This window comes from Thalia democratica, chromosome 1, assembly GCF_965202585.1.
Source record: "Thalia democratica chromosome 1, ktThaDemo2.hap1.1, whole genome shotgun sequence".
Classification (NCBI taxonomy): Eukaryota; Metazoa; Chordata; class Thaliacea; order Salpida; family Salpidae; genus Thalia; species Thalia democratica.
The window spans coordinates 44912688-44930709 of record NC_139165.1 but is presented as its reverse complement, the minus strand read 5'-3'; the positions used below and the strand labels follow the sequence as shown (position 1 = coordinate 44930709).

General features: G+C 25.0%; 1 protein-coding gene across 2 annotated transcripts; it reads right to left on the bottom strand.

Annotated features, from left to right (window-relative positions):
• Positions 1-1862: 1862 nt before the first annotated feature.
• On the bottom strand, positions 1863-14800 carry LOC145847252 (uncharacterized). Of its 2 annotated transcripts, XM_082953546.1 has the most exons (4): positions 14658-14800; positions 14189-14274; positions 11798-11922; positions 1863-2394 (listed from the first exon to the last, which is right to left on the bottom strand). In XM_082953546.1, exons 2-4 carry the CDS (start codon positions 14264-14266, stop codon positions 2184-2186), a joined length of 414 nt encoding a protein of 137 aa, XP_082809672.1. In that variant the 5' UTR covers positions 14267-14274; positions 14658-14800; the 3' UTR covers positions 1863-2183. The 2 variants fall into 2 exon arrangements, with proteins under 2 accessions (XP_082809672.1, XP_082809671.1); XM_082953545.1 differs by lacking the exon at positions 14658-14800 and having other exon boundaries at positions 14189-14325.
• Between the last annotated feature and the right edge of the window lie 3222 nt (positions 14801-18022).

The following is an 18022-nucleotide window of genomic DNA, read 5'->3' as shown; positions in this document are numbered from 1 at the left end:
TCACAGTAAACAATTATCAAAAAAAAAGTTAATGAACATATTTTTAGAATGAAAACTTGTCAAATTATCATTTAAATGTTTTGTTAATTTTCATTGGTTTTTAGACACAAAACAAAAATAGATTAAAACAGTGATTCACAAATTAGTATCTGGCCTAATTGTTTTTTGATAAGGATCCATCCAGATAACTTCAACTTTTCTAAATAATTTCTGCTTAACAATTTTCGGAATAAAACTTTTTTCTTGTAACGAATTTAGATAAATAACTTATGATTTCTATTCAATCTACTTCGTTATAGAACAGGGGTCGGCAATGTGTTCATTTTTTTATTTTAAATTGGGTGCGGCATAAGAAAGGTTTAACTTACTTCTTCTGACGATGCAAATGTGACCGGCGAAAGAAAATTTAGGAAACTCGTACTAGATATTCTGAGGTTTGAAGTGAAGATCAAAATAAAAAAAGGTCTTAGGTTTAATTTACGGGAAATTCGAAACTACTGAATATTTTGGTCTGCTATCAAGAGTAAGATCTGAAAATTCGACTTCGGCCCGCGAACATGTTTATTTTACAAATTTGGTCCGCAAACACAAAATGCTTGCCGATCGCAGTTTTAGTTTATTTTAGCGTTCATCTACCAGTTTTTCTAAGAACAATGTGTGTAACAGAACCTGAAGAATTATAAAAATCTTTAAAAACCTAATTCGAAACAATAAATAGAATGCATTTAACAAGTAAACTGCATTTAAATGGAGATTTTTAATTTTTTCTGAAACTTTTTATACTATTTTAAAAGCTTCAAGTAAACTTATATATGAAACTTTAAAAAAGTTTTCTCTTTTAAAACTAAAATTACTTAAAATTTATAATAACTATCAAATATTAACTGAGAATTTTTTTATACTGAAGTTTTGTAGTAATAGTCAATCGCCTCTGTAAGCATGAAACATTTATGAATGAGAAATTTAATTAAAAACGACTCAACAAATTATTAACCGACAAAAATTTTAAAATTTCAATTTTTTCTACGTTATACTTAAACTTACATTTAAGAAAGTATAAGATTAAACCATTGAGTCAAAAAATAATTTGACAGAGTATTATATTTGTCATTTTAACCATTATTATTTTACTACAGATTTACAATTTTAAAATCCGCTTTACGTTGAAACAGTGTAGTTGTGTTTATTTAAATAATAAAATTTTAAAGTGTTAGATTACTACGAAGCTGTCTAAATATCAAATACAATCTATTATTTTAGTTAAAATAAATAAATTTTTATAAATTAACTATTTTCTAAAAACTTCAACGTCTATTTAGTTTGCTAAATAACCACAGAAAAAACGCAGACATATTGTTAATTTGTCTATTCCTACAAAAAAACACTTTTGTCTATAAACTGTCAAGAGTTAGTAATATATTTGCATAAACTCGGCATTGTGGAATTTCTTTAAATAGAACAAGACCTTAACATTAAAATTATTGTAAAAAAAGCTTTTTTGCAAGTAATAATTAATATACAGACGATAAATTAAACTAAAAAAAAGTATATGAAAATTATACAAAAACACTACATTAACACGTCTTTTAAAATTAAAAATTTTGTCAATGTTAATATTAATGTCAGTTTATTTTTATTTATTGTAAAAAAATAGATTAAGAGGAAAACTTTGTTTTGTCACTTTTATAAATTAAGATTTATGGGTTACAATCAAAAGTGTTTTAAATAAAATAAAACTTTCAATAAAAATTTTTTGAAAATAACATTATTTAATTATGTCAACTATTACAGCTAACTTAGTGCTTCTGTAATAAACACAAAACTTAAATGATAATAATAAAAAAACACTTTTAGGAGTTATTAGGTACTAAAACAAATATTGAAAAAGTAAGAGTTGGTTTTATAGAAAATAGTTTAACTTATAAGTAACACAAAAGTTTTTAAATTAAACTGGATGAAAGATTTTTAATGAACTAAAAAGTTAATAGTATTATGTTAACAGTAAATATACACAATTTAATTTTTTAATCAACATAATAAAGCAGTAACAAGTATTTCATAAAAAAATAATTCAGAACGACTATTGCGTGCTTCAACTCCTAGAATATAAAATTACTAAAATCAAAAATATATACTATAAAAGTCTACTTAATGTCAATTTAATTAGACGAAACTGTCATGACTCAAAGCCTTTTCATCATGATAGAAGATCTGTTATGGATTGTGTCGACCATTTTGCTGAGTTCCTTTTTACCAGATTTGAAAACGTGATCAGCAAATACTATTTCTTTCTCCACTGTGTATCCCATCTTCAAGAACAAATTTCGAGATTTTTCCGATGTGGCCTGCAGTATGATTGCGCCGAAACTTTTACTAACTGCAACCTCCTCAAGCCTGAAAAGTAACAACAATTTAAGACAAGTATAAAAAAATTGTAACTCAACTTTATATTTCTAAACCTTGTTTTATTTGTAGTTTTTTAAGTACATGTTATTTTCAAAGCTATATTAAAGAAAAAATAATTTTATTTTTTAATATTAATCTAATTTTTAGACAAGCTTTTGATTTTAATTTCACATATATACCCAAATATGAACATGTTTACTTTTAAACTAATCATAAAACAAGAGTCCATAGAATAAATTTTAGGTTAAAAGTATAATTTAGTAAAACCGTTTTATATACGTGAAACTGTAATATTTACAACAGTTAATTACGTCACTATTAAGAAATTAAAAACTTTAAATTATTTTTTTCTTTAATTTAAAAAGAAAGAATAATAACTATTTTGTGACTAAACATATAAGTTAAACTGAATCTGATGAATAACTTTGTTTGACTCAAAGGATCATTGATGTGGAGAACTATTTAAAAAAAGTCTATGTTCAAAACTACAATTAAATATATAAAAAACATTACGTATTAATCCTTGCACAAACAATTACTGAAATTAAATAAATACTAAAAAAATACAGTATATGACTATTTGGCTATTGTATAAAAAATCCTTGAGAATACTCTTTAACTACACTAATTATAAATATCTACTGATTATACTTAGCCGATAGCAACAAAGGTCATATTAGTACTTATCAGGGACGTAGCTAGCTCTAAAAAGTTACGAATCTGCAAAAAAAAATCAAGAATAATGTCATAACGGGAATAGAGTAGTTTTAACTATCTTTAATTTTATATGAAAGTGTGCAGTTTTGTTAAAAGTTTAAAAATAAATAGAATTTTGAAGTACAATGAATAACTGAAAACAAGGCAAGTTGTACTGCTCTTGACCCCCTATAATTCTTTATGTGTTGAAACTTTTATGAGCATATAAAACCTTTCATTTAAAATAAAAATATTAATTAAGAATTTAACTTTAATAGTATTACTGATAGGCCTGAAATATATAACTTTGAAAACAGTTTACCCACTTCAGAAAATATTTGCAAAAATTGTTGCTTTTATTAAAATAAAAATCATAAATTTTAGGAGTTGAATAAAAAAAAAGGATATAAAATTAAAAAGTTCACAACATTAGATAAAATTCAGATGTACAATTACTTTATTTTGTCAAAAATAATTCATAAAGAAAGGAAGAGTACACGTCTTTGTAAATGTTATTACTAGCTTTGGTAGCATAAAGATTTAAGCTGTAAAAAAAGAATAAAACACTTTCTCATTAAAAAATAAATTGGTAAATAAAAGCTGTAAAAAATAATCAAACTTTTTTTTTACAAAACAAACTTGTTAAATAAAACAACTTAGTTAAATAACAACAAACCTTGTATGTTAAACATTAATATAATATAAATAAATTCAAACATAAAGATTTTTAAACATAAAATATTTTAGTTTTTTTTAAACTTGTTATGAATTTATAATACAGTGCTTCCTCGCTAATCCGGCCAAGTTGGGCAAGATTTTTTTGAAAATACGGCCGGATTTGCCTTTGGCCGGATAAGAACAAAATATTGCAAAAATACGTTCCTGACGAAACCAAATGTAAAGGGCGCTGTCTAGCATGTCAAAGACGCCTCCCTCTACTTTTTTTTGCCGTTTTAGCAGCTCCAATAAGTCCTAGCTCCTCCTTTTCGGCTTTAAACTTTTTGAACTTTTCTTCGCCTCTCAAAATGTCATTTAAAGTTGACTTACCAATGTTAAACTGGGTCATTATAACAGCTTTAGGCACATTATTGTTTGCCATTTCGCAAACTTTTAACTTGTTTTCAATTGTTAGTTGAACGCGTTTTCGTTTCTTTGCTGTCTTATCCATTTTTTTATCAGATATTTTGATTGTAGTATATTAAAGTGTAACTTGCTTAGCAAAGACAGAAAACTTGCAAATGAATAATAAACAAGTTTGTTACAACTGAACGGGAAAGGTATGAAAAAAAAACTTAAGATTATACAAATGATACTTTATTATGACGTAACGATATATTGCTTGCATACTTATATGAAGTAAATTGAATACTGTTTCGAATTAAAATGAAATTAAACGCTAAAAACGCTAAAGTAAATAAGTCGACTTCTCGACTAAAAACGGCCGGATTAGCGAGGACCGGATTAGCGAGGAAGCACTGTACAACTATACACTTGTTAAAATAAATAGTACTAACTTATTCTTTTTAAACTTAGATTAAAAAAATTATATAAAACTTATTTTAAAAACTTTTTATCATTTATCAAACAAAGATTTAAAAATTAAACTGATATATTTTTAAAATTTAGTAAACTACTCTAAAATGTATAAACTTATTTTAAAACAACAGATACAATCCATATTCTTGATACATTTAAAGAAAATATAAAATACAAAAATCTTCATATTGTAAACAACAATGCTTGTAGAAAAATAAAATTTACAGTAATATTTAAAAACAAGTTGACACAAACTTTATATTTTACATAGTTGTCTGAAAACATCATTCAAAGAGCTTTTTCTTGAAGTACTTATCTGGAACTCTTTGTAACAAACTGAACTACAGATTGATTGACTTTGTAAATAGTTTTGAGTGTCAATGGTATCAAGTGGTTGGTTTTACTTTCAAATGATATTTGCATAATTTTAACCTTAGGAAACTGAACTTTTAAACTTAGTTTTAAAAATCTGCTAAACGACTAAATTTTTTTAAATTCACACATAGTGTACCGAATTTACAGTAGTAATACAAATAAAACTAAAAAACAATTTTCAAAATGTAAAGATAACTAGAAAATACATATGTACTAAATTAATTTTTTGTAATTTTGTAAACTACTTAAAAACTGTTAATATAAAGATAAAAAAAAGAGATAATGAAAAACCTTTGAAAGTTGGGAATAAAACCAAAAACTCTGAAAAAATCTTCATATAATAAAACAATATGCATAAAAAACAAACTCATTGTAAACAAATAATATAACAATATAAGTAAAATAGGTATTAACTACAGCTCTACCCTATAACCAACACCAATTCCGGGATTTTATTTTTTTAATTTTTATTCTTAATTTTTGAAATAAGACTAAGTTTTAAAATTTATCAATGTTTTTTTTACAAAATTGTTTATAAAATAAAATTTTATTAAAACTAGCTAGAAAAATCTCATTTAAATCTAGAAAAACATCTGTTATGACATTATTAACAAATCTAAAATTTCCTTAGTTTTTCATAGATAAAAAAACTATACTGAGTCAGCCTGAGTTGAAAAATAAAACTCTAATATCCTAGAAATATCCAGAATACTTTGAGTGTGTGGCTACAATGTACAATTTAAATCTTTTAACTTTGCTAAAAAATGCAATAAAAACTTTAACTAAGGTAAGCATTTATAAAATCTTTAAAACCAGTTTTATTTGAAAAATAAAGTTCTATAATACAATAAAAAAACTATAAGTTGTTTATACTAATCTGAAAAATAAAAACTTTTAATTACTAAGCATTTATAAAATCTTTAAAACAAGTTTTAATTAAAACATAAAGTTCTAAAACATAAAAAAATATATTTTATTTATCTTTTTCTTAAAAAAATGTTTATATTATTGAGTTTTTCAACTCTTTTTCTTGTTGCAAGCTATTTGTCATATTGTGTTATTTTTTGTGATTTAATCAGGGTTCGTGCGCGAATTTTATTTTCATTTAGCCTGACTGAGACCAATTTAGCCTGACATTTTTTCAAAGTAAGGAAAATACCCTTTAGAAGTCATTTTAGGTATGAGGGGCTTGATTAGTACTATTATAGTTTCCGACTTCAACCAGCTTTATCTCAAAAATATTTTGAGCTTCAAAAGTATGCAGAAAGCAAGTCATAGCTTAGTTACAACTCAATAAAATAAGACTAAACTGTGAAAAAGGTGATTGACCCCCCCTATGCCCTTAACATAACAAATTCAGTGATTAGTTTTAAAATAAGTGTTTAATCTAATTTATTACTAGTGTAGAAACTTAATATATATTACTAAACACAATTCTTCAATTTAATTAAGCACTAAGTAAAAACATTATAACCAGAAGATTAATAATAAAACGACGTGCATTGTAGTGTGTTATTAACATTTAAAATGAAACGCTTACACGAGTATTAAAATAATTAAACTAAGTTTTATCATAGTAATTTGACTAATACTTAAAATTGATACATAATTATAAATCCTAAACTCTAAATAAATACAGTCATTGTTGATGTCGTATCAGACTTAAAAAGCCTACACTTTAATTTGAAAAAACGTTTAAAATTTTGTTATTGTAAAAAAAATGAATTGTACCTAAAATTTGTACTCCCACAAAACCTAGTACTTATATCTTAAAGCTTAGTTTTGGTGTTGTGAATATCTCCAATAACTTTAAACAAACAGTAAAATATATGAATATACTGCTAAGAGTTTAAATCTAAAAAGTATTTGGTATAAAGCCTTTAAATTAGAAACTAAAACAGTTCAACCACTAAGCTCTGAAAAACATAGCTAATGCAAACAAATTCAAACAAACAGAGAGGTTGTTGAACTATATTGTAATATTTAAATTGTATTTTTTTATGAATTTTTAGAATTATGACATATATAATCTACTCAAAATAAAATAATGAAGGTTCTTAAAAAAATTTAAGGTTTTAAGCATTTATTTTTACAAATACTGACTGATTTTATCTTTAATAACTATATCTTTATTTAGAAATAAAAACACATATCAATTTGATCATAAAAAGATTTCTCAAGTTGTTTTAATCAAAGATTTTCAAGCATTTGAACTGAGGAAAACTGAGATTCTCAAATTTTTAAATAAAAAAACTGATTTAGCCTGACGTTTTTCAACTTAAAAAAAAAAAACTGATTTAGCCTGACTTAGCCTGATTTAGCCTGACGCGCACGAACCCTGTTTAATAGATTTTAATTTTCTTGATAAAACTTCAGGAAAAGAGATTATTATCTTTGTTACAAAAGTTTTTCATTTTTGTATATTTGTCAATCACAGGGATTTAATCTTAAAACATTCAAGTCAGAGAGTCAATTTGATTTAAAACAAAAGTTAATTCTTCATGTTACTTTACTTTAAGGTTCATCTTAACTAAAATTTATCTTTTCATATATCTTCTATCTGTATTTTCTCTTTTGTAAGACAAAAAAGTGTAAACTTCAAAAAATGTAAAGTTCTTTTTAACTCACAACAAACATTTCAATAGTACAAGATCCTCTCTCACACTTACTTTTTTTAATTTTCTCACATCATTTAAACCAAATCTACAGCCTCGAAATGGATTTTTTTACAATAGTTTGCTAGTGGATAATAGATTTTTACACCAAGCTATTTGTATACAATTTAGATGTATTCAATTTGTTCAATAATTACGACACTAAAAGTGCTAGAGAGTCCGTAAAAATAAAATTATTTCTCAGGAGTGCCAAACTAAGTATAAACGAATATTTGAAGCTAAAGAAACAAGGTTTTTAAAGCAGAATAATCGAAAAAAAGCGAGTTTTTTGCACAAATTTTTACGTTTCTGTAGATTTGCAGAAACGTACCAAGCTACGTGCTTGGTACTTATAAATAGAAAAAAATTAAACAAACAATGGTATAAGTTCTATTTCAAATATATTGAATTTGGATTGCAAAAGTAAATTTGAAAGGCATTATTCATGAATGAGTAAGTATTACTACAAAATATGTAATTAATATCTATTTACTTAGGCTGATTTTTTGTAATTTACATCATTTTTGAAATTATGTTTCAACAAATACCTATGTCCTATATCATGTAGTATAAGTCTTAAATTATTTTAAAATATATTTCGTTTACAATTATCTTTAGGAAATAGAAATGAAATTTTTGTTTAAAATAAATAAAATTATATTCAGGGTTGCCAAATCTTTTTGAGAAATTTCTTCCTGGTTTTCTAATGTTCTTCCAGTTTTTAAAAAGTACACGTTTTTGGGTCTATTTTTAGTTTAAAGCTAAGTTTAAGGTTAAAAATGTGTAAAATAGTATAACAACATTGAAAAGATACTTTAAAGCTACTTTAAATATGTTTGTTTTTTGTGAAAAAAATCTTTTGATGATGACAAAAATTATTATGTGTATGGTATATTTTTCGTGTTTAATTAAAATTTCACTACTCAACATGTAAAAATTGTTTTAATTTTGAGGTTAATTACAAAATTTTTCAAATTCCAGGTTTTTCCAGGAATCCAGGTTTTTTGGCAACCCTGTATATTAAAACAAGAATCAAACAACAAACGAGTTCTAATTTTTAAAAACAAAATTTAAAATAAGTTTTTGTTTTCAGTTTGTTATCTTTTATGTAAAAGTTTTTAAAATTTTAACTCCATTTTCTAATTTTCTGGTACACTTTAATGGAAATAAGCAGATCAATTTAATTGAATCGGTAATTTATAATCAAAAGTTGGAGCTAGGCATTGAAACCTGTGCTGTTTAAACAAAAGAAAAGCACTAAAAAAACGTAGGAAGATTTTTTTTTAAATCAAAGATTATTTTATAATTAAAAATAACACTTTTTTACAACAAACTTTACGAAGCATGACTAAAATCATTTACAGAAAAGTAATTAGATGATTACTGATAAAAACTAAGTATGTATGTAATGACCAAAACTTTTTACAGAATTTTGAACAAAAGTTTTTGGTCAAAAAATTGCTTGCAAAAGTTAGTCAAGACTATAAAATCTTTGCCTCAAACACAGTAAAAACAAAAAAATCTTAATATATTTAGAAGGAATTATTATTTTAAGAGGGAAGGAGTCAAGTACGAAAAATAGTAAACATAAGAAAATTATAATTTATAAAAGAAGTGTCCTGGTCTATTTTAGAACTGAAAAAGTAGTGTTTAGACTAGTTTCAAAATTTTTAGGGCAATCTTATGATTACCAACGAAAAAAATTCACTTTAAATTTTACTATAAAATACTACATTTTAATCAAAAATGTTACGATTAAAACCGAGTTATTTTACTTTTTCATATTAAACTAATTTGTTAGGTAGTGTGTTCCACTAATCGATTGATGAAAACAGTGATTTTTGCATGTAACATTCTAAGTTAATTCCTCTTAGTAATTTTTGTTATTTTTTCTACAAAAAATAAATCAGTTTTATTTCACTGCTTACCAGTTTGAAAAGAGTATTGAGATCGAATTTTAGTTTTATACAACTCAAAACTTATGGTTAAGAGTTCTTAATCTCTCAAAGCAAGATGTGTTAGCAATGTTACAGCGGTTAATGATTAGATGTGTATTGAATATATTCTTTGAGTAATTGATTTATATTTTATCTTTTTTAAGGTATGAAGACATGCTGGGAGTACAACAGGACGATTCTTTGGTAAAAAAATGCCCGCTAAAAGTTACCTGAGTTACTGAAGTCTAGCCTGAGTTTATAAGAAAAAAAATTAAATGAGCAAAAACTGAATAAAATATTATCAAACAAACTTAAATACTTAAAATTTAAAAACAATAAAAAACTATTTTATGAAAGCCACTCTATAAAAACAATTTACTTCAACTTGACATTTCTCAAAAAAGTTCAAACAAGTTTTTGTTTGTTTTAGTTTTAAGCCTGAGCGTGTGGCAAAACAGGTATTGTGTTCTAATTTATGATTAACTGAATATAAGTTTATAAGGGTCGTAACAAAACTAGTTTTTAGATTTGATATTATGTTATAGATTAGGAGTGGGTAACGAACGGCTGGCGTGCCGGATCCGGCCTCTGGAGTACAAAAAACTGTCCAGCAAATGTTTACAAAGTTTAAAAGGAATCAGTCCCGTGTAGGTAAACTGCGGCCCTTGAGCACGTAATATTATGGCCCGCTGATACAAACTTATAAGCTCACACTAGATGTTTTGGGATTTCAAAAGAAGAGCAAAGGAAAACAAAAGGTCTTGGGTACAAACTAGGGGATTTGAAACTTACACTAAATCTAACTAAATAAGAAGTCACATAGAGTTAGTATTTTTTTGAATTGAATGAAATTGAAAAGATACGACCTAGTAATTCATATTGATAAAGTTACATGCGCTAAAAGTACTTAAAATTATCTGGCTAGTACAAGGGTTCAGCAAAATTTGGCCTGTGGGTCTATGCATGGTAGTTTTCAGCAAAAAACGTACTTCTTTAAAGAAAATTAAATGAAGTAACTTTTTGGTAAAAACATACAATTAGACTCTAAACAGCTAATTAGTCTTTACTTGTGTTCTACTAGCACTTATTTTATATCATTTCGGTTATTAAAATGTATTTTGTTATTTTTACTTCAACTACTTTAAAATAAGTGTGGCCTGTGGAATAGTTTTTCTATACAGTGCGTCCTGCGAGTAAGCTATTTTAGAAAAGTTAGTCCGGGACTTATAAAAGGCTGCTGACTCAATATATAGATTTAGCTTAATTTTTTCAGTAGAACATTTTGTCTAAAGATTGTTGTAAATTTTAATAGATAACATAACAACTTTTGTATCATCTGTCAAAAATTTTTAAGTTGCTCAACTATCATTTTCTAGAAAAAATAGTATTCACAGAAGTTATAAGCAAAAGTTGACAAGTAATCCCACTTTTAGGCCTTTTAAAACAGGTAATGAATTAAAAAAGGTTGTAAGAAATAGTATTGTTAAGATTTTAAGTGAAAACTTGTATCATGTTTGTTTTAAGTTTTAATTAGTCATAAGTATTTTTTGTTAAATTATTGGTAAGGATTTAATTTCTTTAGTAGTTAATTAACTTCTTTAAGTTGTTTAATTTTGGGTAAAAACGGCTAATGAAAGTTTTTAAATAGCTATAAGTGCTGTTTATCAATTGCACAAATAAGCTTTCAACAAAAGAATGTTAAAATTATATTTTAGTTAATAAAACAATACTATGAATTATATTCCAATATTTTTTTGGCTCTTTCAATAAAAAAAGTGAAACCTTCTGAACAAATTATTATTGAGTTTATAAAATTTTTAATTTTTTATGAAATATCCTTATCATATGAAATCATGTCAACAAGAAAAACATCTGCATTAAATATTTTATAAGACTAGAAAGTATACCAACCAAGAATATAAGCAATTTAGTAACTGAAAACACAATAAACGGTTTGAAATAAAACTAAATTGTTCTGGTGTAATCAGATTATTTAAAACATTAAGATCAGGTATTTACATAATATTAAAACTGATCTGTAGTAATTTCTAACACAAATATAGAATACAACTTTATACACAAAGTTTAAAAAGACAGCCTATAATGAGAGTCTAGAGAAAATTTAAATTCTAATAAAGCAATATATATTAGAAACTTTTATGCATTAAGTAAATTTATCTTTAACATACAAACTTTTCAATCATTTTGACTGCAACGTTTTGTCTTCTGAAATTTTTGCTCACCGCTATCGACAAAATATAAAGGTAGTTGAAATTTCCAACGCACTCAGGCATCATGTTCTCCATGAAATGGTCAAACTTGAAAAAAAAAACTGCAGGTTAAAATTTTATTAATTTGTTGCCTTTTTTAAGTTTTTTTCTTTGCATGTCCATTCTGTATAAATCAGAGTACAGAATTTAAATTACAACTCATAAATCAGTAGCATTTCTAGATAAAACTAAATCTATGCTGAGTGATTATAAACTAGAAGGAGTCAGCTTGAATTTATTTTTAAATCTAAAAAAACTGTTGCATCTTTTATGCAATTACCTTTAACCTTGAGTGCGCATGAAAGTCTTGAGGTACAAAAAATTGTTTATCAAATTCAATAAAAACAACTTTTTTTAATTTTCAACCTGTTTTACATAAATAATGACAAGTTTTATTATGTAATGCAACCATATAAACAATTAAACCTTGTGAAAACAAATTTAATTGGTATTTTAAACTTGAATTATCTACTGCGGAAAAACAAAATCATAATTGATTTAATGAGCACATCCTTTTAGTGATTCACACTGTGCACAGTTTTAAAAGATCCCAATAACCACTGCCTTTCGCTTATATATATATATATATATATATATATATACATACTTTTGTTTTATTTTTTAATCACTTAGAGCAGGACTGTAAACACATGCTTTAACACTTTATGTTTATAAGGAGCTAAAAAAACAAATTTGTTCTTTTTAAGCAGAAATAGCTGCAAAACTAAATATTTTGTGAAATAATCAAAGCAAATTCCAACAAATTAATAAAGATAAAATATTAAAACATGAGTTAGCTATAATACATAAAAACAATTAAAACTGAATTAATTCAAACTCAAAAAACAGCCTGAGTTAAAAAAAAAATTCTCAAAAAAGTTCAAACTAGCCTGAATGAAACATTTTAAATTTATAATTTAATAAGAACTTAAATTATATTACTAACGTTTATTAAATATTATAAATAACATTTTACTATTTTGCTCATAAAACAATTACATCTCGTTTTTTTTCTAGATTCAAGCACATTTCTTACCTCACTAGCATCTTACTACACACTCAAAAAACTTAAGCTGAGGCCTAAAACATATCACACCTTTAAACTTGATTGACTCATTAACTTTAATCAATTTAAATTTTTTTAAATGAAAACTTAAAACACACATCACTTTAGCAAAAAATAAGTAAAAAAAGTTTAGAAGAAGGCTATATTTCTTCAACAAAATTACAAAGAACAATATAAATTGTTATGCAATATAATGTCAATTTAAACAAACAAAATTACAAACAAAAGTTTTTTTTATAAATAATAACCAGTAGATAATTATAACTTAAAGTATTTAAGTTTAAATAAGATAAACCTATTTCTTTTCGTCTATAAGCAAAATAAAATTTTAAAAAACAGCAGGGATGCCGCTCTTTTAGTTGAAAAGACTATCCTTATGACCAAAAATTGTTTCAAGTCATCCTGAGTTTTTCAAATCCTTAGAAAAAGTTTTTACCCTCTGGCGCAAACTACTTATACCTCATGTTTTTTTTTATAATTAAAGAAAAGCTGTATATATAGGGGAGGAGTTAAACATACACAAAGAGTAATTTTTGCACAAAGGGACACTTTTGCACGGAGAGTCATTTTTGCACAAGAGTAAAAAAATAAACAATTTAGATATGGTAGTAACGAAAGTAATTAATTATAAAGTAGGGACCAAGGGTAAGGGGTAACAGTGGTAGTAAAAAATAATAATAAGAAGAAAAAAAAAACAAAATAAATTAAAAACAAAAAAAAAATAATAAGAAAAAATGACCAATGGTTAGGGGTAACAGTGATGGTAAAAGAAAAATAAATTAATAAAAATTATAAATTAATAAACTATTAAAAATAAATAAAAATCAACCTGTGAAAAAGTGTCCCTTTGTAAGTATTTGATACCTACCCGTATATATATGCTTATACATTTGATGTTTAATAAAATACAATTAAATAAAAAAACAAAAAATTTAAACTAGATCAACAAAACTTTATTCAAGACTTTGAAAAACTATATTCTTAAATTAAAAAGAAATCTTAAAACTATCATGAGTTCATTACAAAAAAAAACATCCTGAATCAGTCAAAGTTTATAAATTGTTCATAATACTCTGAGTTATCTTGAGACTTCCAAAAATTCAAAACATCCTGAATTATGATGAGTATCCTCAGTGTGTGGCAACCCTGATACAAGCCTTGTTTATAAACTTGCTATTAAAACAAATTAATCAGTCAAACAAAAATATCGAAAATGTAACAACAAAAGTCTACTTATTATAAACTAACTTCTTGATTTAGTTCACAGTTTTTAGATTCAAACTTTGATTTGTCAAGAGGAATACTTGTTGTAGGATGAGTTACCATGATTATTCCTATTGTTTGGTTTTTGGTTTTACATAAAATTGAAAATCCTTGAGGTACTATTTTCTAAAAATTTGCTAAAAATTTAAAAGAAAATCCTAAATTCTTGTTTTTTGTAGAACATTAGTGCTTTTATAAATAACAAAAAACTAACCTATTATAAATTTCAGTTTCAGATAAATATAGCTAAAATGTTAGTTTAATACTAAAAACATAAAAAATAAAAGCTTACAAATGGTTCATTTCGATAGGAAAATTTTTGAAAGCTTACTAATTATCAAATAAAAATGACAAACAAAATGTATCAGTTTATATTTTTCCTAACAAAAAAGCTATAAATTTTAGCAAAATAAAGCTTACAAAAGTTATATTTGTAACAAAGATAGAACTAAACCTTTTTATACCATTCCAAAAACACACACTTTTCATTAACTGGAATTGGGTAAAAACTTAACATATTTTCATCTTTGAAATATTCCATCATGATATCTTTGATTTCATCACCTTCTTCAATTTGCTTTACCAAAATATTTTTCATGTTTTAGTTTCTATTAATAATAAATACTTTAAAACAAAACTTAACTTAACACGTATGTTAATTAATTTTTACTAGTGAAAATATTACATTAAATATTTATTTAAAATAATCATCCTATTTAAAATATCATTACATTTAATCTAAGTTTTTTTTTTATAAAAAAAACACTATACCTAATAACATTTAATAATGTTTTTTCCTATGAACAACAGTTTCAAAAATATTTTTTTTTTCAGTCATAATAGTTTTACCATAACCCCTTGATGATGTTGAATAGACTTTTTGGTCATTAAGCTGCGCAGGTTTGCCAAGGCAAAAAAGAAAGCCTAGGTGACCAAAAACTAGTCAAGTATCATTAGGCTAGCCTGAATTAATCTGCATTTACAAAAAAAAAAAAAAAAAAAAACTAATTTAAACCAAAATTCGAAAAATAAAATTCTTTCAAATCATACTAAAGTACTTAAAATACTCATACAATAACAAAACCTCTTAAGAAAAACAAGGTTGTTAGGAAACTAAAATTGAAGCTAAAACCCTTGTGATTTGTAAAAAAAATCAAACAAGCCTGATTCAGCTCGAGTTTAAAAAAAGTTTAAACTAGCTTGAATTATTTTTAGTTGCTTGGCAACTCTGTACCAGGGTGGTTACTGTTTTTTTAGAAATTTCTTCCTGGTTTATAAGCTTAGTTTATGTTTTTTGATTCAAATTAAATCCAAGGAAAATTCTTAAATTAGTATAAAAATATCAAACAGGTGCTGCAATGCTACTTATAATATGTTTTATAATAAGTAGAATGAAAACTGTATATAAATTATTTCCTAACTGATCTGATTCCATTAGTTTACTCAAAGAAGCTCTTCTAAATTCCAGGTCTTTTCAGGATTTCAGCTTAAGTGGTAACCATATCTGTACAACTACTTTTATAATTGCTGTTTTGAACTACTTAAACATTTTGCAACATAAAAAGAAACTTAAACAATAAGTATAAGTCAGGGTTGTCAAAAGTATTCTGATTTTTTTTTCATAATAATTTTAATTTTTTTCATAAAAAAAAATCAAGCTAAAAAACTATCTTAAAAAGTATTTAAACATAAAAAAAAACACTGTAATACTACTTTAAATGTGTGATTCTGATAAACTATCTATGATACAAATTTTTTTTTCTATTTGATAGATTTTTAAAATCTATTTGAAATTAGTATATTAACAATTCCTACCCAAATATTTTTTTTAATTTAATTGTTTATGTATTTATTTTTTGTTAACATATGTTTTTTATTTATTTATTATTTATTTATTTTTACTATCACTGTTACCACTAACCCTTACCTTTGGTTGGTAAACGGTTCTTGGATTTTATTGGATGGGAATTGTGAGGGATAGGAAATTATTGCAGGTTGGAACTGAGCAATTTGTTTGGAATTTTATTACTTTACATTAAAAAATAGTTTAAGTTGCAGGTTTTTTACAATTTTTTTTAAATTCTAGGTTTTTCTAGGATTCCAGGTGTTTTGGAAACTCTAATAAATGTATATAATTAAAAAAAAGTTTAAAAACTTATAGCACTTTTTCAAACCAACTAAATAAACTGCTAATATTGATTATATAAACCATAGTTACCATTGGCATCATATACCATTTTCTCCTTTAGATTTAAACTTTTACACTTTTCTGTTGCTCTATCTAAATTGCAACCATAGAATTTGCAACAACAAGCTCAATGGTAAAAAAGAAAAGAGAAATTGAAAAGATAAACATGATGTTTTGTATAAACATAAGTCTGTATACATTTTTATTCAGAGAACAGCTCAAGTGGAAACCAGGGTCTTATTTTTGAAAAAGTTACAGCATAATGGTGCAGTGCACTTATAGTTGAGAAATTTTTTATCAGTACAGTGCTTCATCACTTATCCATCCATGTTGAGCAAGTTTTTTATGTAGTTATGGTCGGATTAGCCTTCGGCTGGACAAGGACAAATTATTGTTTTTTTAATAGTCTGACTTTTTATCTCATGCAGTGCATACAATAAAACACAAGCTCAATTTTACGCTAATTTGATTTTGTTTAACGAGGAAACAATTAAAACAACTTACATATAATTACCAAATAAGTGAGGAAGCACTGTACTATTGAAGACTGTTATGTTTACTTTTTAGTACTTTCTAGTTCATATTTTAATTATTGTTAGATATTTTAATAAAAATGTTGTACAAATCCAAAGATTAAAAAAAAATGAGTCAACATAAAATTTAAAGAATATAAAACAATTGTTCCTAATAGTAAACATACAAATTTTCTTAAGATATGACCACTGGAGCAGTAACTTTTGAAACAATTAGGTTTTTAGCTAAAACCAATTATTTGTTTATGATGTCACAACTACTGAACAAGTTTACTTGGATATTTAAAAAAGCAACAAAGGCCTTTAATTATATGGATTTTCCAAATCATATGATACGTACAACAGTTGTGCTAAAAATAAGTAACTCCAATATGTGCATCAAAAAATTATTTAGTAGTATCAAAAAGATCATCATTTTAGGACATAATTTTTTAACCTTCAAATAATTTTATCTTAAATTCTTTTTTGATCCTTGAAGAGTTTGCTTATAGGGATTTGATTTTTATAGGGAACATCAAAAACTTCATTAATTTAAAAAAAATCTACTTCATGAATTTTCATTGAAGTTTGTCTAAAATATTCTCCATACACTTGAAAACATATAGCACAATTATTTTTATCTGTTTTTTTTTTATTAGGTTTTTTTTCAAACTTAAATATTAAAAAAAAAACTTCTAAAAGTATAGAGCAATGAAATTCAATAGAAGTTTTAATAAAAATAAAATAAGGTTAAAAAAAGTATACAAGTATTTTTCCTACATAAGTCAATACTTTTTAAAATGTTATTTTCCTTGAAGGGTTGTATCAATAAAATAAATTTTTAAGACCAAATAAAAATTAAGGAACTTGATAAATATTATGTAAAATAAATGTTACATGTTTTGAAATGTATGGTACTAAGTGGTAAAATTAGATTTAAAAGCTGTGCTGTTAGTTGTCAAGTGTAATGAGGCAGTTTTTGAAAAACTTTGAAGGAAATAATTTGAACAAACTAAAATTATAAAGAGTTGATATCTCTGAAAGAAAAATTGTTGCAGATCATTATAAAAAAATTATAAGAAAAAATAATAACTCAAGGAATTGTGTTATTAGTTGATG